This window comes from Poecilia mexicana, unplaced genomic scaffold (genome assembly GCF_051168715.1).
Source record: "Poecilia mexicana isolate PSO_F unplaced genomic scaffold, ASM5116871v1 scaffold_19, whole genome shotgun sequence".
Taxonomy (NCBI): domain Eukaryota; kingdom Metazoa; phylum Chordata; class Actinopteri; order Cyprinodontiformes; family Poeciliidae; genus Poecilia; species Poecilia mexicana.
This window is the reverse complement of record NW_028263388.1, coordinates 13,600,172-13,625,494: the sequence shown is the minus strand read 5'-3', so window position 1 is coordinate 13,625,494 and position 25,323 is coordinate 13,600,172. Positions and strand designations below refer to the sequence as shown.

The 25,323-nt window shown below is 43.0% G+C and overlaps 1 protein-coding gene across 5 annotated transcripts in view; it reads right to left on the bottom strand.

Annotated features, from left to right (window-relative positions):
• The window catches only part of tanc2b (tetratricopeptide repeat, ankyrin repeat and coiled-coil containing 2b), a 155,341-nt gene that overhangs the window by 12,955 nt on the left and 117,063 nt on the right, over positions 1 to 25,323 (bottom strand). For all 5 annotated transcript variants that reach the window (XM_014989907.2, XM_088016495.1, XM_088016496.1 and 2 more), the window contains 13 exons: positions 24,743 to 24,991; positions 16,643 to 16,774; positions 6,581 to 6,862; positions 6,312 to 6,436; positions 4,572 to 4,803; positions 4,048 to 4,217; positions 3,630 to 3,908; positions 1,810 to 1,977; positions 1,327 to 1,487; positions 1,017 to 1,125; positions 801 to 923; positions 466 to 702; positions 161 to 376 (listed from right to left, as the gene is read on the bottom strand). In XM_014989907.2, the coding sequence (XP_014845393.1) occupies positions 161 to 376; positions 466 to 702; positions 801 to 923; positions 1,017 to 1,125; positions 1,327 to 1,487; positions 1,810 to 1,977; positions 3,630 to 3,908; positions 4,048 to 4,217; positions 4,572 to 4,803; positions 6,312 to 6,436; positions 6,581 to 6,862; positions 16,643 to 16,774; positions 24,743 to 24,991 (2,483 nt within the window). The remainder of the gene's footprint in view (positions 1 to 160; positions 377 to 465; positions 703 to 800; positions 924 to 1,016; positions 1,126 to 1,326; positions 1,488 to 1,809; positions 1,978 to 3,629; positions 3,909 to 4,047; positions 4,218 to 4,571; positions 4,804 to 6,311; positions 6,437 to 6,580; positions 6,863 to 16,642; positions 16,775 to 24,742; positions 24,992 to 25,323) is intronic.

Below are 25,323 nucleotides of genomic sequence, written 5' to 3'. Positions count from 1 at the left end.
GCAAAAAAAAAAGAAAAAAAAGGGCACCAAGCCAAATATTTCAGGATATCCGTCTCCATGAGGTGGAGGTTGTGAATATCACCACTGTCAGGTAAATTCCACATGACACAGAGAAATGCGAAGCGTCACGGTAAGATAGACAAAAGCAGATGTGCCGCACCTCTGTGTAGCCCATGCTGGCTGCAGCAACCAGGGCCTGCTGGACCGCTTGGCTCTTGGTGAAGGCTGCCTGCTGCTGCGCCTGTGGTGACTGTTGCTGCTGCTGCTGCGAGCCCACGTTCCAGTCACTCTGGATGAGGAACTTCACCACCTCCATGTGGCCCCTCAAGGCCGCGTGAACCAGGGCGCATTGGCCGTTCTTGTCCAGATGGTCCACCTTTTACACAAAAACACAAATATTAACCCAAATAAACAGGGTCCGATGGAAGAGTCGTGCGTCATTGTGCCGCCCCCCCCTCCACACACTTTTGCTCTCTTGCGACACAGTGCAGTGACGATGGCCATGTGTCCGCCGGCAGCGGCGTAGGCAAGCGGTGTGAGGCCGTTTTCAGACTGGGCGTCCACGAAGGCACCAAACTCGAGCAGCAGAGCCACCATGTCCATGTAGCCCAAATGGGAGTGGACGCAGAGGATGGGGGCGTTATTCAGCACCTCCGTGCGGTAGTTCACGTTTGCACCGCCCAGCATCAGAAGCCGACTCACCTAAACACGCACACGAAGAGGAATGCGTTAGGATTCATCTGAGAAGTGCTCTCTGCGTGTAATAACTAAACGCAATCACCGTTTATGGATCACTGTACCTTGATGTTGGGAGTGTAGAGATTTCTGAGTGATGAGAGCGCCGCAGAAAGACCCTCTGTGCTGTAAGATATCCACAGACCTTGCAAGATGGACGACGAGACGCCGACTTTCTTGCTGAGACCCTTGAAGACAGAACGTAAACGTTCTTCAGTGCAATGCTTGAGCACAGCTGCGTGAGTGTGTGTGGGTGTGTTTGTCTGGTTACAACGTTCCACCTTGAAGATATGTGCTTTGAGGATGTGATGGCCCAGCTCGATGGTCTGCTGTCTGTTCAGCTTGTTCTGCAGGCGAGAGAACCAGAAGGCCAGCAGGGTGTGTCCGCTCCTGCAGAGACGATGAACACGCGCCGTCAGCGCTGCCTGTACTTTTTAAAGCCAACAGCACTGCTGGTGAAGTTAAGTTCTCTAATATCCACAACTAGTTCTCTTTTATTTTAAGGGTTTATTTTACATGTGGTGTCTCTGATCCTGGATTTTACTGTTCCATTATCCACCTGCTCCCTCGCTTATCTCCATCTGTGCTCACCTCGGGTCGCAGAGGAACTTTGTCTTTTCTCCCTCTTCTCTCCAGATCAGCCACTCCCTGAAGGAAGGGTGAACAAACATCCTGGTGCCGTCCCTCCTCTTCACGAGGAAGACTGACAGGTTGTCGACGCGCTGCTGAAAGTCTTCCCAGTCCAGCATGCCCTGCCACCAAACACAACGCACGTGTTAAAGCTGGAAGAAGTCAATATTTGTCAGGGCTGGAATTAAAGACAAAGCTTTATGCATTTTTCCCCCCCCCCCCAATTCCTATAAGCATAAAGACAATCATGCTGTCCAGCATGGCAGAGGAAGACCGATGATTTGGGTCTGTTTTGCCACCATAAGACTGTTTATACCTTTGCTACACATAGGCTATGTTCACATTGCAGCCTAAAGTGACTCAAATCAGATTTTTTGTGCATGCAGGTGTGAATGGTAGCCGTAAAGTCTCCGTCGCCCGACGCGCCGTTTTCAGGCAAATTACCTCCAGTGAACCAGCGTTGATGGCCTGGTATATCTGCTCGTCCGTCAGCGGATGGAGCGACGCCACGGCCACGTTGAGAAGGGGAAGAGCCCGCTCGAACGACGACTGCGTGGGGAAGCGCATGTTGCACTGCAGCAGGTACACCTCCGCCAGGTTTACTGGAACCACCTGAGGAAGGAGGGAAGCAGAGAATCTGAATGGCAATGCCGATTTCCTTTGGATCCCTTCTGCACAGCATGAATAATGCATCGTGTTTGCAAGCGGAGCGCCTTTCGCTGCTCCACACGGACTTCCTCGGAGCGGAGAATGTAAATTTATCACTTGTCACTTCTTTATGGAGTCTGGAAGCGCGTCCGAATACATGAAACTAAATGAGTCTGGGGGTGCGAGATAAAATATTTCATTACGAAAGGCACACTGAAACATTTCAAATGCATTATTAATCAAAGTTAATCAAAGCTGGGTCCTGGCTGTTCAAAAGAGTTTTAGTTACACTGCACTGCAGGTAAATAATAATAATAATAAACACTCCCAAATATTGTCTGAGGTAATTAGTAACTTATTTATTTTGGATTGGGAGTTTTTTTTTATTTTTAAAAGAATAATAAAATCCATAATAAATAAACTGAAACAGTCATTTGCTTTCTATAAATGCAACACCTGGACAACGTTTATTAACTGTATATAAAAGCACAAAGTCTCTCTGTCGAGTCATTCTATCATTTTTTATTACAAAGGGAACGCATTTTCATAATGGCAGGTGGCAGGTCATCAGGTGGTTGATAATTACCTTCATGAGCTGCATAGTAAAGCTACAGCTGGTAGAACAACACCCAGCAATGGGAGGCAGAAGAAACAAGTGGCTAAACTCCCTCTTTCCTTTCTACACTTCCACTGGTCAAAATTCTGTTTTTTAGAATCAAATTTCTACATTTACAGAGCTTTTTTATATCCTCACAACCAGACCTGTGGGAAGGCATTTCTACGCCTCGCACATTTCTTTGATTTTTATTTTTTGTTTTTTATTTTTTCCCCTCAGACTTCAAAGCTTGAGATTAAACACATTTTTAGCATGATACAGATATAACCAGAATACAGAAAATGCAGTTTTCAAAAAGCAAGGATATAATGTACTCAGGGAAAAAAAAAATTCTACCTAAACCAGTTTGATTCTATGTGGAAAAGTAATTGCCTCCCAGTCCTAGTAACTGGCTGAACCACCCAATACTGCCGTAAGTGAAAGATGGCAGACTCAGGCTTTTACATTGCTGTAAAAACATAAAGGCGCACTCTTCATGGTGCCGTCGCTCTAAGTCAGCTACATAATATAGTTTTTAAGCAAAGCAGCCTATGTAAAGTCATACCACACCATCGAAATCAGATTTAAGTATTGACTTTCACTAGGCCACTAAGCCTTGTACTTTGAATTATGATTCCCGAGTGCGTTTGAACTTGAGGTCAGAAACTGATGCGAGTCGTGCAGGTCCTTGCAAAGACAAGCAGCCCAAAGCCATCACACTACCACACACACATGTGATGTTTTGTTTCCCTAAACTGTGAGGTTTAATAGAGATGTAAAGAGACTTTCACGTTTCGAAAGAGTTGCGTTTTTGTCTTCTCAGTCCACAGAAAATATTCCTAAAGTCTTTGGGATCACTGTGGGGAAATGTTAGATGGCCACTGTGATCTTTTTTGGAGTAAAAAGAAGGAAAAGCAGAAGAAATCTGAATGTGGAAAACAATGCAGTAGTTTCCCAGACTACTTTGAGCATTTGTAGACGTCAAATGCTCAAAGTTTAAACGTAAACCTGAACCACCCACCTTGTAGCTGGAACTTTTGAGAACAAGGTAGCCCTTCTCAATGAGGTCAAAGGTGAGCTTGAGGTACAGGTAGGACCCCTGGCTCAGGGCCTTTAGGTGGCCGCTGAGCTTGCCAAAGGTGGTGTTGTCCATCTTGCCGTTAAGCGAAATGTTGTTCTGGATTTCGGGGCTGCTGTGGATGCGGTGCAGGATGTAGCCCTGCAGGTCCTGATCTATGGCGTCGTTCTCCTCCAGGCTGTCCAGGGAGATGCGGTGAAACGGCAGCGCGTTGGTGATCTCCTGCAAGCAACACGTTCGATTTCGGGTTAATATTTGCGTATTCAGGCCGAATGCACCAACGACAAGTCGAATCTGGAACCCACTCAGAAATAAATGAGAAGCGGAAGTTCAGCGACTTAAAAGCTCTCGGTTCGTTCACCTGTAGCGTCGTTCTGACCGTCACCACTAGTTTGAGCCAGGGAGGGAACTTATGAATGGTTTTGGTGAGGAAGGAAACAACGGTGTCTCCGTAGTCCGGCTTGTGGAACTCGGCCTCGTTGAGGCCGTCGATGAGGATAATGAGGTCCTCCTCGGAGCTGATTTTTCTCTCTATAAAATAATCAGTGGGGAGAAACTGCTTAGTAAAACTGTTCTATATTAACCTTAGCCACAGATTATGAATTTAATTGAGTTTTTTCTGTGTTCGATGTATTTGTAAGCTTATTAAAAACGTTCTACAGACGCCCAAACCCAACCCGACCCGACCCGACCACCGACAGCAACCGGAGTTCTGGTAAGGTTCAGGCTACAGAGCTAAACTTTAAAAGTTCACTTTACTAGAAAACACCAGCGTTCCAACACAAACGCTTCAAAATTCACCACAACAAATGCTGCAAGAGTTGTTGCTGTGTTGCTTTAATGCTTTCATTACTTGGGTAGAATTTCCAGCAACGAGGGTCTCACCTTTGTAAAGTGTGTCCAGGGGCTCCAGGACCCCCCTTCTGAAGGAAGCCAGGGGGTCCTGGACGCAGGAGCGCAGACTCAGGACGCTCTGCAGGTGTGGTTCCCTCAGAAGCTGCTCCCTGTAGGCGACCAGGTGCGGCGAGCGGCACAACAAGGCCGCGACGTTGTGCACAAACTCCGGCACCAGGCAGGTGTAGGCGTTGTCTGCCTGGCAGTAGTGATAGGCCACCACCTGGGGACGACAGAGTGCAGAGCGAAAATGGCCGGTCACTTAATGAAGAATCCTGCATTCATCACCAGCTCTCCTGATCTTTACTAGCCTTTGCGTGTTACAAAACGTATTAAAGGTCAGTGCTGAGGAGAACATCTCACCTTGAAAAATAACTGCTTTTAGAGCTGCGTGAGTGCAGAGTCCGCTTCTTTTTTTTTTTTCACCGTCATTTGGGACGGATTCAACTTCATGGTGGATGATTGCAGCATAATGAAACATAATACTTGTTGTTTCACTGTAAGGCTTTAGCTATTAATAATTCATAGCTTGCAGGCTGATTCCCAGTCGGCTCACGCATGTGCGAGCTGACTGTGGCACGACGGAGTCAAGTGTTAAACTGTCACATTTCACAGCTGCGAACTGGAAACATGATCAGATGAAGAGGGGGAGAACGGACTCAGAAAAACCTTCCAAAAGGTTTGCGGTGACGGAAAGCAGCGCTGGATTTTTTTGCGAGAGGCTTTCAGGTGAAACAACGGCAGCAGGTGCGACGTAGAGGTTGAATATTCAAAGGTGATGGCAGAGAGCCGGGGGAAGAGAAACTCATCAAATAAAATGCAAATTTTTTTTTTTTTTAGTCACAATGGAATACGGGGTTTTAAAACAAAAGGGGTGAAAAATGGAGCAAGTTCAATTATTAATGCCAAGAGTTAACAAGATCTAATAGCTTGGCTAGAAAATGGCTTTCTTCAGATATAAATATTTTATAAGGCTCCCTGGCAAAGTTGTTTTTTCTTTTTTAAACACATCTGCATAATGCAGGAGGCTGGGAGTGGGGATGCAGATGGTCGAACAGCAGGGAAAGGAGGGATCGAGGTGCAAAAGCGGCCTGGAAGAACAACAGGGGAAAGTGGGCAGGTGTTCGCACTTTGTGTGCTCGCGCGCGTTCAAGACTCGAAATATGTTCAAGACGGCAAAGGGGAAATTTTAAAGCAGATTCCAAACGTTTGAGACCATTGTCCCCTTTTCATCTTAAAAAAAGTTACCAGCCACACCAACATTAACACACTTTCTGTTTTAAATTTCGAGACAGATTTTCAAACGTCTCAGGTAATTTTTTAGACACTTTCTAACAGTTTTGTACAAACATTTAAATGCGTTGATTTATTTAATTGGTTTAACTATTTGTTCTAAGAGTTTGGGTTATGACAACAATGTCCCCAATAAATCAAGAGAGGGCACAGTCAAAGCCTGTTCAAATGTGTAGGTATAAGTAACTGAAACCTCAAATGTCAAGCAAAGAAGTTTATTTTTATAAAAAAAAACAGGACAAGTTATTATCTTGAGATCATCTTGGTAATGATTACCTTGTTAAAACGAGCTAAGAGTTTTGTTGACAGTTGACTTCGATGGGATAAAGAGATTACTCAAAACGCTGACCTAATTTTGCCACAATAGGCTTCAATATCAGACAAAGTCTTAATCTTTGAATGGAGAGGTTTGTTTGAATAGCTGTGTGTTTTCCATACTTGTGACGCCAGCCTCCTCATGGACTCTTCCTGACGTCGCCTCATCTCAGGGGTTCCAGGACAGCTGCCTCCTCCTAGGGTGCCGTGCGTGGGTTGGGGCTGCGTGAGAGGGAGCCCCTCTCCATCTGGACACAAGACGACGAGAACAAGCTAAGGGCCGGCTCGGAAAAACCATTTACCGTGACTCTGAACAGCTATTTTTCAATCAAATATCAAAGCGGTGCCAAGAGGTGGAACTGAAACGGGTTCGAAAGCAGATTGAAGCTCACGTTTGGGTGAGGCCTGCGGGCTGTCCGAGGCGATCTGCCTCATGCGGGTGCCGTGGCAGCTCAGCGCCACCAGCCGGGAGATGATCGCAGTCTTGCCGAAGCCGATGTTGCCCACAATCACGACGCCGTGGTTGCCGCCGCCGTTGGGGTTGTTGAGGTGGGCGTCGATCTCTTGGAAGAGCCACTCGCGCCCCGTGAAGACGGAGTCCATGGTGATGCTGGGTACTTCGAACAGCAGAGGTTTGAGAGCGATGTCCTGAGGCCGATAAGGTGCAAAACGCACTGCGGGACGCAGGGAAACAGAGGACGTTTTAGAGGACCCAGAGCTCCTTTAATTAATTTTTTAAAAAGTTGATTAAAGTTAATTTGATTTCAAGATATTGAAATTTGATTTCAATATCTTGAAATCAAATTTCAAGATATTTTTTTTTAGCTCCCTTTAGCTGTACGTCAGAATGTCCATTATATAACTGTCTAATTTAATGGATGGACGGATAGACGTAGGCAAAAATGTTAATGGGTAATGTTATTGTCGGACAGACAGGTGGATAAATGGTTGCATGGATAAACAAACCGTTTGGACTTTGAGACAGACTGATGGACAAACAGGTCTATGGCTGGATGCAGGGATTGCCAAACGTATGGATGAACACACGGACCGATGTGGGGATGAACAAACAGGAAAGTGCATCGTACAGATGTGTACCTGCTATATCTCCTACATGTTTGCTAATATGTAAGCTAATAAGTTTAATGTGGACAGCTTGCAGCCTTCTGTTTGGTATCACTACACCACGCAGCAGAAAAACGTAGTTAATTAGACCAGATATGATTTCAATGCTTAGAAATTTAGCAGTGGTAACTACAAATAAAAAAAAATAGTAGTCCAGAAAGGGTTGCTTTAAATGTAAAACACTAGGAAAGTATTCATAAGTACAAATAAAAGGAATCGGTGGGATGGTGATAACCTAAAGGAGTAAGATCATTATATAAATCACAAGAGGGAGAAAATGTAACTACAAAGATCAAAGAAGGTGATTATTGCTCTTCTCTACCCAGTGACTGCTTTCATCAGTCGCTGCCGACTGCTGCTTTTTCTCACTAGGGGGAGTCGATAAGCCAAAGTCACCCAAAGGCTGGACATGTTCTCTGCAGAACATATGGACCATTAAAGACTAATGAGGGTAAAATAAATCTGGCACACAGTTTTAAAGTCATGTGATAAAAACCTCTGTAAACTCCAACTCGCTGCCTCTGGGCATCATCTCCCGAGCCTCGTCTTTTAAACTCTTAAAGCATCCCCTGCTTTTAATAGTTACGGCATTCGTTTAAATATTGTATCTTTAGCCGTTCTGCTCGAGACTGAATGGGATTTTTTTTTGTTTGTATTTGTCGATTACTACAACAGAGCAGGGACATTTTATCATGTTACAAATAAGTACAAGTACTTTAAGTGTTTTTACTGCGCCTTGATGTAATATTCCAACACAAAGTAATGCTTAATTAGTCGACTGTGTAATTGCTGTGAAAAAGATACATTGTTTAGTCTGTAAACTCATAGAAGTTTATGGTTGCAGTTTGATCAAATGTAAAATTTAACGGTTACAAACACTTTCTAAGCCGCTGTAACTAGTAGCCGGCGAGGAGATTGTGTGAAAGCCCGACAATCTGATGCGACAAATGAAATTGAAAGTAACTTACGTGACTGAGATTGCCAGGCATGGGTGTTATTTGCAGAAGCTGAGACGGACAGCAAGCAGAGGACAGAAAGTAAGGAGAGAAAGAAGGGGGGGGAAAAAAAGCAAGTGAGGACAGAAATGAAAACTGCAGCAGTGTCAGAGGACAGAGCAAGGGGCAGCTCAGTGGAACAAGAAGTGAGCACACACAGAAAAAAGTAGCTCTAGCATCAGCATGTTATGATGTTAGAAACAACCAAACTAAGGTCATTTAGCTACTAGTCTTTGAATCAACACTGAGCACATTTTTAAGCGTGTCTGCAGAGCACGTTGGGGAATATAACTAGTTCAATTGTTGTCAACAAGATCAATAAATTCCCATAAAGAGTATTGGAGAGAACTTCTGGTAGTAAGTCGACTCGGGAATGGCGGACTCCGGCCTTGAATCCGCTGCTTTATTTCACTTAGGTTGTTAGCAACATTTTAACACAAAGCCATCAACATCTGTCGTGTCAAATCTCATATTTGAAGCCACAGAAACAAGTCGTCTCCGACAACGTGCCAACTCCTATTTTCGGTCGAGTCTTTCTTTTGCTTCCCTTCAGTTAGGTGAGTTGTGATCAGATCCTTGCAGAGAAAAGTAGCTGCTGCTCAGATGACAGCCTGCGAGGTAGTTCATTTCGCACTCTGCGGACTACCAGCAATAAGCATACAGAGAGCCAGAGGTGCAGAAAATATGTACTTTGCAAGACAGCAAGCATGATATGGCCAAAGAGTGCGTTTTGCGAGTTGGCATGAATTTTTATACTGTGCCGTCAGTTCAGAGGCAAATATCAGAGGGTTTCAGTAATGCATCAGAGAAAATGTGAGGGGTAAAAAAAAGAGCTGGATGCTTTCAAATGAAATGTTCAGTATTTTGTGTGACCGTCCTTTTGCTTTCAAAACAGAAAAAACGTGAATGCAGTTTTTAAAAGGACCTCGGTCGGAAGTTTGGAGAATCACATAACTCTGTGGTTGCAAACCGCTTCGAGTCCTGGAGCCGTTTTATGTAAACCAACAGACTTGACGATGCTGAGATCAAGGCACTGTGAGGAACTTCTCCTTTTTTTGTCGCTTTTGCTTTTGTTGCTGCAGTTTTTGCACAAAAACATATTGTTTTTCCTCAAACATTTGAACCCCACCTCACACCTGCTTATGCAAAACAAACAAGTGAAAATTCCTTTTCGTCTAAGAGTAACACAGAATTTGTTGTCCTGCAGCAAACAGCTCCCCAAAGGGCATGTATTTCCCCCCCCCCTCCAAGAGTGCTACCATGAGGGTGAAAAGAAATGTGATGATCACACTGAGAATATTTCAACCAATAAAATCAGGAAAAAAGAGAGAAAAAGATCAATCCGACATGTCTAGAATTGTGTGGAAAGCTGTTTATAAGGAGTGCATAGGCAGCACTAAGCTGCGTGCCAGCTGCAGCTCAGTGTAATAAAAGACGCTTCATCCATATTCCCAGGTCAGATTATTTTTTTGTGCTAACTCAAAAACCCATGAAGTCAGAGGGAAAAGGGGCAGAAAAACAACTCGACACTGATGTAATATTCTCCCAGAAAGAATGATGACCTGATGTAACACTGGTGATAAAAAGTGTAAAGACTGCCCGAAGCTGCCAGCACCAGCGGTCACAGAAAGAAGGAGCTAAACACCCAGAGCTGTTCTGTTTTAAATTGTGCTAATCCAATTACCCTTGGGGGGTGACCGAAAGCCTAACGTGGCTGCAAATCTCCTCCCATACTTGTGGAATTAGCAAACCCAACCTTGCGCTATCTGGCACCATCCCCCTAAAATGATTACCCTGCCTCACACGATTTGAGCCATGCAGCCTCCACTGCGCCACTGTGCCAGGCATTCCAGGAAAACATGGCAGCCATGTTGTGAACGGGGGCTGAGGGAGTAGTTTCAAGGCTGCTGAAAGCAAATGTATTTGTGAAGGATGGATGGATGGCGGCTGCTCATAATCCTGCCCATAACACTCTCCCTCAGGCGACGCAGAGGAAGGTATCACCCCCGTCTCCTCCTCCCCCTCCTCCAACCTCTCCATGGCCAGACGGAGTGAGAGTCCCAGACTTTTTTAATTATTCACCAGGTGAGGATGACTCACGGTGGCAGGGCAGCCTCGAGAGTGAGGAAGAGGAGAAACTGAAGAGAAGTGGAAAGAGTTGTGGGTAGACAGTCAGCTCTACTTGTAGCAAAAGGGTTCTGGGAGGGTGACGATTGGGATCATAAGTTCAGAGAAAAACCTACAGTAATTATACTTTCTAGGGTCGTCTCCACACCTAGCACTCGCCCCATACCCATTGCTGTGCTGCAATAGTGGCGATCCAGCCAGGTCCTGTTTTATCAAAGCATCCCAAAACCATGACACACCCACCTCTATGCTTCACTGTTGAGGTTCTTTTCCTTCATGCCAAACATGTCGTTTGTTAAAGTGTCTAAATAATTCAACTTTACAATCGTCCGTCAAAGGACCATTGTCCAACAATGGTCCTTTGACAATTATTTGCCCAACATGTTTATCACAGAGAGTGAAGGTTTCCTCCTTGCATGCCATCCGTGAAAGTTCAACTTTTACAGTCACTTTCTGATTGTATAGGCACTAACTTCCATGTTAGCAGTAGTAAGAGTCCTGTGAAGATGCTCTTCGGGTGGGTTTGGGAAACTTCTTTTTGCATCTTGCATTCTGCTTTCCAGTGTGAACCTGCTTGGTCAACTTGGTCAACAGTTGTTTTTGTAGATAAAAGTCAATGCAGATGTGAAACAAAGCAAAAAAAAAAAAAAAAAAAGTGTTTTTATCACCTTCAATACTGCTCAGCTCTTTATCATTTTTGGCCTAAAGCAATACTTAAAATCTAAATGCGCTTGTGCAAACTCCCATTTTCAGAATATACTGTAATCTACAGATTCAAACATACTTTTAGAAAAGCTTTACGTTTAGCTGCCAAGGCACTCCAAGTTTGTTATTTCAGATTAAAATAATAACCTTAGCAAATAAGTAAAATTCTTGAGTATATTAATGCAAGCCTAGGCTTTAAAAGACAAAGACGTTAGTCATATTTCATTAAAAGTGAAATGTAGCAAGTACATGATTTGAATGAAAACCAGGGATGAATATTTATTAAATGATCAATTTTAAAAGGCAAGTGTTAATTTCCTCCCATCTTATTTGCATACGGGCTAGAGAGTTTTACCTTACAGCACCATTTTCAACTCAGCCGACTTCCCCATACGGCTTGTTGCAAATGTTGAAAGCTTGATATGGTGTTTTATAGCTTAACTCAGCTTTAAAACCATCTCCCTGTTCATCTGCCACATACAATATCCAAGAAATACATTAAAATATGTGCCTGTAATGTGACAGGATGTGGGGAAAAGCTAAACAAGTATTAATACGTTTCGTGGCGCCGCACAGAAGCGATGCTTGTTTGCAGGAGAGTTTTGTTAACCGTAAGGAAGTCAGTGCATCTTTCACTCCTCATTTCTTAAATGTATCATCTGTAACGGCACTCAGACGAGTTTCGCAGAGTTATAATTTACTCATCACTCTTGTCACGGAGTAACGAAACCATCTGGAAGTGTAATTATTTTCATACATAAAAGCCCTCAGTCAGAGTCAGATTTCTATCCATAAGCAAGAGGCAGAGAGACAGCGATGGACAGAAGGAGAGAGCAACAAAAAAATAAAAATAAAAAAAAGGCGTGAAAGTGAAGATAAATGAAGGAGAAAATGTGTGTGCCGTGTATGGTTATGTGAAGGAGTTTGCAGTGAATAGATAAGGTGGGCGATAAATCTTAGAGGTGGGCAGGCGGGAGCACAAGACAGTCCATTACAGTCTGACTCACTCTGCTCAAAACAGCAGCACTGCTTGGCGCCCCCCCCCCCCTCACCCCCACCCCAACACGGTGGCTGGCTTCAAAGGAAGATCGGACAAAATCAACCACAGCTGCATCTTGCCAGTCAGCTACCACCTGACCAGTGGATAACCATCCATGTACGAGTCCGCGTCAGTCAAATCGTTGGATACGATCTACAGAGCAATTATTTTATTTTAAGCTCTTCCAGCAAGAGTTTTGATTTGGATCCGCCAGCCGACAAAAGTCCAGAGAAGATCACAACATGATTCACTCTTTGGTAGCTTGACCAGCTTATGACAAATTTCACAGCAATCTGGACACTAGTTATCAGTGTGGCACAAGACTGCTGTCTAGAAGAAGTAGCTTCATGTTCAGCTTCTACATATAATAACTTCGTTTGTTAACTTCCGTATTTCCCTATTTGTACAGTTTTGCCAAAGATTTCTTACTCCCCTTTTCACCTTCTTGTCATGCTACACTCACAACGTACAATGAATTGTATTGGGATTTTATGATAAGCCAAAACAAAGGTGCATTTCTTTTCTTTTTTACAAATAAGTGAGACGGGTATTTGTCTTTGATAGGCTACACCTAAAATAATGAAGTGCAAGGAATAGTTTTTAGAGGTCATGTAATAAGTCCACAAAGCAAAATGTTTGGGGAGAAAGTATGGAAGAGCCATTGGTAATCCAGTGTAAAGCAAAACAACATGCGAGTTGGTAAAACAGCATCCTAAACACACCATCCTTATAGCAAAACATGGTGGCGGCAACATTGACGATGGAAAGATGAATGGAGCTAAATTCAGGGCAATCTTGGTAAAAAAAAAAAAAAAAAAACCCCTCCAAATTTTTAACTTTAAAAAAAAAATGTTCTCATTACTTTGTGTTGGTCTGTCACATAAAATACATTCAAGTTTGTGGTTGTAAAGGGACAAAAAGGAAACATTAAAGGTGTGAGTTTGACTGTATATAAGCCAAATTCAGCTTATATACAGTTTCTTTTATACTGTGACACATTGATCTTGTTAGCTTTACGATCTACCAGCTTTTCCACCCTCATCTTTAAAAGACAGACTCATTGGCAGATGCTGCTGTTTTTATTGATTGAAAGCAAATCAGTCTTCATAGTTATAAAAGGCTTTAATTGCGGTACCTTTTGAGGCGCGTAAACTGCAGCTTTGATGCTCTGGTCACATAAATTAATATCTCTTCTCTTGGCCAAAACCCTACTTTACCTCTGCTGCTCCGTTTAGATGCTTATTGATCAGTATGAGAGAGACAGAGGCAACGCCGTGTCCTGCTGCTTTCACCTCAAGTCTGTGTCATCCGGCTGACAAACAAATCCATTGTTGTATACAATAGGCTCACCATGAACCACTTTCTTGCATTTTTCACCGCATCATAAATTGGAAATTAAGTGAAGTTCTCAACATGTGCTTCAGGGGCTTTTCCTTCAGCCCTGCAAACCAAAACCAAAACCCAGAACCGCCCTCTAGTGGCCACATTGCTCAACAACCATGGCTGTGATGCTTGGCAATGTAGGGAGGAGGGGGACCTATTTAGATGAGTGGAGGGAGGATAAATAAGACTTTTACAGAACTACAAATAAATAAGACCTTCAGATGTCTTGGGACAGTTAAGATGACAGCTACTTTTCTGTTCAATCAATTGTCTCTAACATGAGAGTGTGTAACTTCAAGCTCTAAGCATGACCTTGAGTAAAAACCTTTTGTCGTCTCATTCTTCTTGGGGGGAGAGAAACATGGATTTTCGATTCACTCTCATGCCCCGTCTTGCTGTGCCTCTTCCTCTGTCTCTAACGGAGGAGGCACAGGAGCAGAGCACTCAGGGAGGCTCTGACACTGATCTAATGGGGCAGAAAGCGTGCTGGGATGCAGTCGTTTGGCTTGTAAACACACTCGGCTGTCCTAAGAGAGGGGGTCAGTTAAAACAAGTGGCTTTGGCAGAACCCGGCAAAGCTTTGGAAAAGAAAAAAAAAAAAAAACATAGAGAAATGAGGGACTACCTCATCCCCCTGAGTCCGTCTCCATCCACTGCCCTACATTTTTCCACACTCCTTTCACTCCACGCTTCCCTGCAGACAGCTGCCCTCGAACAGGGGAATCGCATCAAACCTCGGCTGAACGCTCTCTCGGGTGAGCAGGGCCTTAACAGGTGTTTGAAAAGACAAACAGATGCATATTTGTACTCGCTCGGGCGGCAGAGGGCAGCCATGACGGCGCTCATTACAATCCGACAGCGGAGGAGGAGGAGGACGGGCAAGAGGACAGATAGTGTTGTGACATTTGGCTGTTTAAAAAAAAAAAGAAAAAAAAAGGGAGGCGCTCGCTGTGCGTTGGAATTAAAACAGTGTGAAGTGAAGCGGACACAAGCTGTGGCTGTTGAGACAAATTTTAGCTTTGTAGTGACACAGCGAGACAAAAAGCTCTTTGTCTGCTCTCTCCCTCTTCTGCTTTTTTTTTTGCGCAGAAATAAGAAAGAAACTAAACAACAGCTGAGAACGTTCAACAACCGAACCACCGCATCTCTGGCTTAATACCTCACAGACACATGCAACTGCAAATCTACCCGCCTCAGATTTCCTTTCGAATGCTAAGTAAGATTTGGTCGTCGTGCTGCTTCGCCTCGCAAGTCCTCAGATGCTTTTGAGTTGTGCTGCTTGTTGAGGACGGGCTGAACGGATCAGCGTAGAAGGCAGCACAACAGGCTAATCACAAACAAACCTGAGACAAAGCAGCATTTTGTAATTGAAGAGAAAATCCATTATGGCTGCAGGGTTCTTTAAAGGATAAAAAAAACAAACAACAACAGTCCTGGTATGCAGTCTGTCAGCCACAGGGAGCCTACGATAGACACAACTACAATAAAAAGAAAGTGCACCTTTCACCACGGCTGGGGTTTCAGGTATCGGGACACATCACATATTATTTGTCCGTTGGACTCGAAGCCTGTCTGAATCAAGCTTCGCCTCCAGAAAAAAAAAAAAAAATGCGAGACAGATTGGAACATGTTGGTATTTTTTCAAGCCAGATACTTTGACTGTATTGTATTCATAAGAAAGCATGCCACAGGTGGTTTATCGAGGCCTCACAGAACACTTTATAAAACTAAAACAGTTTCTGCAAAAATATGAGGGTGCAATCGGAGTTTCAGCAAATACAGAACTAATATTATCGATTACACCAAAAAAAAAAAAAAAAAAAGGATCCTTGGGTTAAATTCTTGGGATTTGTGACACCATGCAGAAGTTTTCTGTCACAGTCACTTTTCACTTTACGGCTGAGAAGTCAGACTATCTTGTGACGCTTTAAAGTCATTATAAGCAATATTTCTCAAAGTTTTCTCAATCAAAAAGAAATGAGCTAAATATTAAAAGTCACCATATGCCCACATGTTGTGCGATATTTACACAATGCTTGGTCAGGGCTTCTTTCTTTCACACAAATAACTGCATCGATGCTATCAGCCTGTAGCTCTGCTGAGATGTTAAGTAAGCCCAGGTTGCTTCAACAGCGGCCTTCAGCTCGCCTGCGCTGTTGGTTCTGGTACCTGTTTTCTTCCTCGTCTCAGTTCGCCATAGATTCTCCATGCGGTTTGCTGACCAATCAGCAACAGCGATACAATGATCATTAAAGCAGCTGTTGGCAACTTTGTTTGTGTGGGCTGGTTCCAAGTCCACGTCTGGAGAATGAAATCAGCATTTCATATACTTGTCAGAAGATGGAAGCTTGAAGCGCTCTGAGATTTCCTGGTGGACAGCTAGCCTGACTTCGGGCCAGAACCAGCAGATGAAACTTTGGACCAATTGGAGATTGCCTCTCCAATCTTCCTTCACATTCTGGAACCTTAAATTTTGACAAAATGCAAAACTAGCTTCCATCTGAAGAAAAAAAAAAAAGACTTCAGCCCAATGAGCAACAGTTCACTCCCTTTTCTCTTCAGCTCAAATTAGATGCTTAAATTATTACTGGTTCAGGAGTGTTTTTGAAGTCCACAACTTGGATATTTATCTGTGATGGATCTTAAAACTATTGAAACACATTTTAAATTTACCCGAAACTCCTAAAGGGGCTTCACTTCATAATACCATTAAGGTTGCAGTTAGCCCTGAGCACTTTTCTCGACGATACTTTTATCTTCCACTCAACGTTCCATTAACATGTTTGCATACACTCTGTGAGCACGTGGCTTATTTAGCAAAGGTCTTTTGCGATTTACCATCCTGACTGAAAACGGCTTCCTCACAATTATGCAGGATGTAAATATTTCATATTCAACAGTTACTATTTTTGGTCAGAATATGTAAATATTTCTCTGAGCTTGAAACGTACCACCACACGGAATGACTATATGACAAAGTAGTTTCACTTGTTGAATTGCAATGCAATAAAATGCATGTTTTGATGATATTGTAATGTGGCGAGACACACCCGAGAGTGTGTCCGAGTGTTTGCACTCACCTCTCAGGTCCTGCCCGGAGCGACCCGGCCCGCAGGTGGTGCTCTGCCTAGGCATGCGCAGCGAGGTGCGTAACGGAGTGTGCCTCTGATCATCCAGGTACGCCAGGTCCTCCAGGTGGGCCGAACTTGTAGCTGTTGTCGTTGTCGTGTGCGTGACGGGGGGGAAAGGGAAACAGCAGGATATATCAGAGGAGGAAAACGGAGAGAGAAAAAAAACATACAAATGCCAGAATGCGTGTCAACAAACTCATAGTGTGCACACATACAAAAAGAGCGTGGCAAAGGTTTCAGAGAAAGCGGTCCCAGGCTCGAGCTCCTGCAGGAAAGATGGAGCCGTTGCTTCAGCCCTCGAATTCCCTCCTCTCCGTGTCTGTCACGCAGCACGGAGGCAGATGCCATGCGGCCCCTCTCAGGATTAATTAGCTTTGCAGACAAATGTCTTATTCATGGAGCGGGCGCTGTCTGACGCCGGCTGATGATTGTTTCACACCAACACTGTGTCTCCGAGGCCGACACTCGGAAACCGCTGAATGCTGAATGAGATCAGCGGACGTGAACAACCCGCCTCGTCGTCGCACCTGAGCTTGCACGGTTCACTCAGAGGTGAGAAAACACGAGCCGGGAGCAATAACATGCGGGGATCACTCGGAGATCGAGATGCACAGGGTTTGGAGCCGATGAGGCCAAAAATGAATTTTAAAATAGATTACTATTCTATGTAAACTTAATATTCCCTCTTCCAAACCATTCTTATTTCATACACGTTTTTCTATGAGGAACAAGTTTTAACATTTTGCTGTATTAAAGCATATTGAGTAAAATGTTTTATTACAATTATCTCCACTAGTTATTGTGTCTGTAAAAACTAGACTGGAACAAAACTGAGATACAAAGCATCCTTCACCCATTTTGGAAAAAAAAAAGATGGCCAAATGGAAAAATAAATTCAACAAATGGAGCAATATTTTTCTTTATCAAACAACTTTTAAATGCCTCGAGGTTACTTTAAAAATTCCCTGATTTTCCGACTGCTTTTGTATCTCACTTCTGTTACAGCAGTTATGGTTATTATGTTTGACAGCAAGAACAAACAAAAAAACCTGCGGAAAAATAAACAGTTTTAATAATTAATTCACTCTTTTTCAAATGTTGCATGATACCTGAGGTCGTTCCTAGATCCAGTCAATTTTACGGGGGTGTCAGTGGGCATCCATCAGCATTATCTGTTGTCTCTCACCTTCTCTTTTCGCAGGCACAGGAAGCTAAGGCATTGTGATTCTCCAAGAAGAAGGCGGCCTTCTCTCACCTTAGACTCCACAACACTGACGCCTGTCCTGTCCTACGTCTAAAAACAGGCTTTACGTGTATAGCTTAGAAAAATACCGAGCACGTCCGCTCAGTCGTACGAGTTTGTTGCTGGGTGTCTGAGTCACCCAAGTGACAAACCTTAAAAAATGAGCCACATTTGTTTCTCAAATAGGAGGGAAAATGGCAGCTGGGAATGTTGTTGTTAGAGGCTCAACCCTGATGGGAATGGGGGGCTGGGGGGGTTACTGGTCGCTCAACTGGGCTAAAAGCAGAAAGTGTGGAGGCATTAATCTGCAGCTAAACCAAGGAAGAATGACTCAGGGCTTCAGGGCTGGGAAGTCTTTCTCCCCCTCTCTCTCTCTCTTCCTCTCTCTTTCAACTGTGTTTGAATGTGAGAACTGAAATCTGTGTGCTCATCATTCCTATCTGCAATGCAGCAGGCTGCTGGGGATCGCATTCGCAGCCGCTGTGCCAATGCGCTAAGACGGCACGCAGAGCGGAAAGAAATAAAGTAGGAAGGCGGAAAAGAGTGGAGTAGGGGAGAAGAATAGAAGGTGTGCATTAAAATTGGACTGTGTAGATGAAAGCTTGGTGCAATGATAGCTGCACTTCCTGTTTAGAGGACAGGCGGATAGCAAGAAAGCATGCGTGCACACGCACACTCACACAATCAAACAACAGCTAGGCTGTCGTCCAGCACCGGTTACAGAATCAGCTGGCAGGACAAGGAGTTGTTTCATATAAAGGTTAGCTACTGGCACATTAAGTGCCTCATTCTTTTTTTTTTTTTTTTTTAAATCTGATCGACAGAAATTTATCATCACACCTCAATGTGGATAATAGAGGTGCTGTAGTGGCCTCCTATCTTGACTTGGAGAAAGTCTGGTGCAATAAAACTTGAGGTTCTTCCTGCCAAGTAATAACATTTTATTTTTTTCTATCAGAGAGCTAGATGAAAACCTATTTAAGTAACAGAAAACACAGTTTCAAAAATGAACAGTGTTTCTGAAATGGTTCATAGTGACGTTGGTGTACCTCAAGGCTGTGTATTCGTTCCTTACACTATTAGGCTGCTATATCAATAGTTTCGCATTGACATAGCAGTATGTGTGTGTGTGTGTGTGTGTGTGTGTGTGTGTGTGTAGGTGTGTGTGTGTGTGTGTGTAGGTGTGTGTGTGTGTGTGTGTGTGTGCGTGTGTTTGTGCGTTTGTCCACCAACGTAAATAGGACATTTATGCTAAAAGTACAGAGGAATATCTATATGTAGAAAACAAGCAACAAGTTCAAGAATACATTTTCGGAACTGGCTGTAAAGCTCATCTTTACATTTTTAACAAGATTGTCGGATGTGGTGACCTGGCTCAAAGAGACAAAAGCAAATACAAATCTGCGGTGAGCGCCGTCATTTTTAGGCAAGAGAAAGTCCTAATAAAATGTGAATATTAGCTCTATAATATATATATATATATAAATTTCTCTGTCCTATTTTTTTTTTTTGTTTTATTTTTGGCAAAGGGAGCTAAAATTTTATTCAAGCCAGCCAGGAAGAATGAAAACTCCTTTGTGTCTGTGTTGGAAATCGGATAAGGACAGACAATTAATACTACTGTGACTTCAGATGAAAATTGGCCTGCATGTTTGAAGGGCAGAGACCTGATAAAATCAAGTGCTTTTAATTTTTCATTCGAAATATATAAAGACAGATAAACATTCAGACTCCCCAACTAGCATTAAAATGCCAAAGTGATTTGGACTTTTGCAGGAGACATCTTAAATCAGAAATTTACTCCTCCAAGTACATTGGGCAAATGTCTTAAACTACCCTAACCTTTTTATAAGTAAGGAGAGTAAACTCCACCCCCTGAGAGCATCAGCATATTGTGTAGTGATTATTTAAAAAAAAAAATCTAATTGTAATTAAGATCATTTTTAATTAGCAGGGCAGAAAGAGAAAACATAATCTAAATAAAATAGGTAGACATGGTTTCACTACACAATACCTGTGGTGTCATAACTTAGAGTGAAAATATAAGTTTGAATTTCCTGAATTTCCTCTTTTCTGGGACAATGAATGCTTTTCCTGTTCTTTTCACTATTATGCAGATTTTAAGGCAATGTCTAAGATGACCTATTTTCTTTTACTTAGAAAAGCTCACCAGGCACCTCACAGCTTATGACGTGTAATGGGTGTTGCTATTTTTGTTTCTACACAATAACTGTCAGATTTTTCTGCCTTCTTTAAAAAAACGTCTGCTTAATCCTGTCATAAAACAGTGCAAATGTTTTATGACATTTAAAGTAACATGTAAAAACATGTTACTTTAAAACCCATTTTTCCTTTTTTTTTTTTTTTTTTTACACAGTCTCCTCTGTACGGTGATTCAGTAAGCTTATTGAGAGAGTTCACAGATAGGTTTAGTGCAATAATAATAATGTTGTTTCTACAAATGGTGGGGAGCTTCACTGCCACAAACACAAACTGGACGACACCTGTGTGCGTGTGTGCGTGTGTGTGTGTGTGTGTGTGTTTGCGTGGCACTGCTGCAGGGTGGCAGGTCTGAGCAGCCCGCAGCCTCCACCTAAACGGTGCAACAGCATGCAAAGTGTTTTTCTATTGAAATTTATCTGATTTCAGTTGACTGAGAGACACCCAACCCCTGTTAGACCACTTTAAAGTTCAAATTTAGCTCCTTTACCATTCCCCTCCATAGATGTACACCGTCTGAATGAAGAGAATCTAACAAGACAAAGTTTTTATTCCTAAATGAAATGCACGGGTTGAGCCAGAGGACAAAAAAAAAAAAAAAAGCTGGCAATTATTTGCAATTGTATTTACTTTTAGGAGGGGGAGCATTGTATTACACGACGCTCCAAGCTCTGAAGTATGTTTCTGGCATCTCGTTATCAGAAATTTAACCCACAGGAATTGTATGACACTGTTTCGTTGTTTTGAAACATTTTAAACACGTCTTATTAGCGGTGACCAACCACGTCTAAAAATAGCACACCTTCCACTTCCAACAGAAGACATGAAGGATCTTGCTTTTTTTTTTTTTTTTTTCTTCTTAGCTTCAATCAAACTAGGACACCCGACTCTCGCTGCTTAAATATTGACAATTCCTTCTTTTAAAATCTCTCACCTCCCACCCCCCCCTCGTTTTCACAATCGTAGTCAACTCCTCTCTCTAATACGTTCTGGCAGCACCGTCGAGAGAGAAAGTGCGATGAGCATACTTGGTCCTAGTTTCTGCTTCCTCCATATCCATCTTTCAGCTCTACCAACGCACATGCCTTCATTAGGTAATAGAGTAGCCCCCTCACTCCTCATTCCTCCCCGGTCGCCTTCTGCTCCGGCTTCGCTTCTCTCTCCCTCCCTCTCCGCACATCAAAGAGAGTCTCTCCGTCACTCTCGGGGATAGAAATGGTTAATGCCTGGGGCTTTGATGTTCCTCTGCTGGGTGAGCTCAGCCAATCCTCGGCCCGCGCTCGCCTCCCATCCCTACATCGTCTAATAATTCTTTGTGGAGGAGAGACGGCAGTGTGAGAAAGAAGAGATTATGAAACGCTCTTTCACTCCTCTTCCACATATATCCATCTCTCTCTCATAAATATGGAGTTCCTGTCCCTCTGAAAAACACAAACGCCTTCTGAAAAATCATCACATCTTTCCCTTCTCCCCCCCACACGCCACCAAATTGCCTAACAGCCTCATTTCTATTTGATTTTCATCATCTGTAGCTAGCAGCGTGTATTTTAAAGCCGTTGCTAGGCTAACTCGGTGCCATCTGAAGACGTGTGTCGGAGGGCAGAGATGAAAACGAAGATGAGTCCTTTAGCCCCGGTCGCTCTGCAAGAACAAAGAGCAGAACACGAGCAGCACGCAGACAGGATCACCACTCCAGTGACTCATCTGAAGAATGAACAAGTTTTCACACATACAGTGAAACGACTCTTCAAGGAGATATCTAACGTCCTGCAGGCTTCACTTGCCTTAGTAATGATCAGAGTTCAGGATTTGACAATAGGAAAGAGACTGGAGAGGGGGAAAAATGGCATCCGTCGGTGACTTCAAAGGAAATAAACACTGCCGACAATAAACAACAAGAAGGCTCATCTCAAAAACAGCCTCGTGATTCCCGACACTTTTGGGAAAATACTCATAACAATAAATGTGGAGTTTTGGTGGTTCGAGGGTCACGAGATAATTTGCCGCTTTGGGTCTTGGAAAACTTGGTCAGTTGATGGAAACATGAACTCTGCCGTGTCCAGTAGGAAAACCTGAAGAAGAATGCTACGTCTATCAGTCGTTGACCTTCAGCTCAAGCTCACTGAAGCTATGCAGCAGAACAACAATTGGAGACAAAGTCTGGACATAAATCCCATCCAGATGCCGCGGCATGACCTTCAACTAGCCACTTGTGCTCATAAACATCTCCAATGTGGCGCAAGCTGAAGTCAGGCTTAAGTGGCAAATACTTTTTGCCCTCAATAAACAAAATCATAATTTGCATTTACCTACGTCATTATTGGTCTGACATGAAAAAATGGGGAAACAGAAGAAATCTGTAGGGGAGCAAATACTTTTCAACAGCCCTGTGTAAACAAAGACTTTTGTCCCGCTGGGAGTGGGAGGAGTGCATATTAAAGCTCATCATCTGTAACAGAGTCTCTGCTGATTAGAACAATAAAACAATCAGACCCATTACGAGGGCTGCCTCTGTGTTATGAAACTGACACGTTTTTTTCCCTTAGTTTTTAATTCTGATATGTTACTTTTGGGATTCTGTCACAGCAGCTACAGAAAGAACCTCATATGAATGAGACCTTTAGCCAAACAAATGCCAGCTTTATGCTATGTGATGTTCCTCCAGCCGCAGTCTGTAATTCTGCAGAAGCAGTTTTTCCCAGACAGTGTTGTTCAGCTCTGCGGTGTCGATCTACACCAGAGGGCTGAGGGAGCTTAGACAGAATGTCACTGTGGATTCGCTACTTCCCAGAATTTTTATCATCACTGCATAAACGCTAAACACAACAGTAGTTTCAAACTTCAAATTTCAAAGGAAAAGATGTTGAAAAGCTACATAAACAAGCAACTAACCGGCTTCGGAGGAGAGCCGGTTAGTTGTTTTACTTTGTAAATATCATATTTAATGGCTTCATACCTCAAACAATGAGTGACATTGTTGTAATTAATTGCACATCTCCATTCAGATCAAGCAGAGGAAAAATACTGGGATTGTAAACCGAAACAACAATTACTACTTCGTTGCAGCTCCTCTGTATTTTTGACAGCTTGAACCCTTTGAGGCAAAGGAAAAACAAAACTCTTCATCAATCCCTTTGAGGCAAATGAAAAACAAAACTCTTCATCAATCGGGTTCCAATTAGGGCTGGGGTGACTTGTTGGTGTAATCAATGACACTCGCATCGATATTTTTTCATCAACCCATGAAGTTTTAAACCAAGTTTTATCCATTTTTGGTCGATTTCAAAACAAACATGAAGGCCAAATCAACTGCTTCTCTATTCTAAAAGGTTGGGTGTAAAGGTTTTTTTACATTTTAAGGGAGTATTTTAAGTCTAAAAAAAAAACAACAACAACTTGGATTTGGATGCTCTGCGAGGTTCTGTTGGGAACCGCAGCAGCACAAGTACGGTCCACAATGAACTGCTGAAAAAAAAAAATCGACATGGTGAGCTGACACTAAACACAAAGCAACGTTAAGTTTTTCTAGCTGCTGAAAATGAAACAAATGCCAGAACAGACTCCAAGAATAGGAATGGGTGAATAGTACCATAGATTGAACAGTGATAAACAGATCAAAACTGGTTTTGGAGAGACAAAGCTCTCCAAATGATAAATGATCTTCAAAACACGCCGACCTTAAAAACGTAGAAATCTTATGGCGTATGCTTACAGGAAAAGCCAATAATAGGATGAAAAAATAAAAAAGTAAGTCTTCTGATTCAATCAGAACAAGGCAAGAAGCTTGTTGATGGCATCAAGGAATAGTCGGGGTGTATGTATATATTTGAGCTTGTGTGTATATTACTGGCCCTGTTTGGACAAAAAAAAATCAAAAAATCAAAAAAAAATCCACAAATTCAAACTTTTGAACCCAGTTTCTCAAGTTACATGTGAAATCATGATGAATGCATGTGAACTTGTGGCCAAAGCTGAATCCTGTAAACACGTTGAGATTTTAAGACAAACAGGCAGAGCCAGAGCTCGCTCAGTGTGATCCAAAAACACGAACATAGACTAGAAACTAAACTGCTGCTTCTCATCTTAATTATAGCAAAAAAAAGTGTTCTTAATACACAATTATTTTCAAAAATTCACAAGCCAATCAGAGACGAGTTAGTGAGAAATGAACTTCAGACAATTTAAACTTTTAAAGCAATAAAAACACGTTTGACTGACAGTCTCAGTCTAAAACATTGAAAGTGTTCGATAATCTGACGTAGACTTGATTAAAAGCCTCAGAGAGGCACATCAAAGAAATCCATCAATGCATTAATGATTCTTCTCACCAAAAAAAACACACAAAAAAAACAAAAAAACAAGCAGGGTTGAAAGGAAAGGAAGCACAGAAGGAGTCAACAAGAGGACAAGACGCGACTGAACAGCAGCACTTCAACGCAATCTTTCCAGAACAAATAATTTGCTCCGGAGTGCTGTGTACACCGCGTTTAGTACCTGTGAATCACCGCTCAGAGAAACCTTTGCCACACACCGTTTTGTTTGGTTTTAAAAACAGGAGGAGAAGGGGGAAGAGGAAGGAGACTCACCGGCCACAGAATTGGGACGGGGCATGAGGTACAAAGGGATGGAGTGGGCAGAATGGGAGGACATGCTCTCCAGGTTGCGCTCAGGGATTTTATTCAGGCTGAAGGTGGAGGCGGTCATGTTTTCATCCACCCTGTACAGGAACGAGTCCATGCCTGATTTCTGGGACTGCCACAGCTTCAGGTTCCCTCGCGAGCCCTCGCTGTATTTGCCGCCTCGCTCCATGTTCTCCGAGTAGCTCGTCAGAGTAGCTGGACAAAAAGATAACGATCAAACATTTCAGACCATTTCTCACACTTTCTTTCTAAATCCGCTTCCCCATACGTCTGATTTCACATCTGTTTACTGTTGCTCTGAATCAATATCGTTGTGCCAGTGTGTGTTTTTTGTTGTTGTTGTTTTCCATCTAAAACTGCAGGTGTTTGCCATTGTTGCCAGGAAACAATGATGGCACCTGTTCTGACATCTTTAAAGTGCCTCACATCGGTAGGCATTTCAGCTCTCCTGTTGTCTCTTTAAATCATGCACAAAAGCTACAGTTGAAGTCAACATCGGGTACTTGAATTAGTTCCCGAAGGGAAAA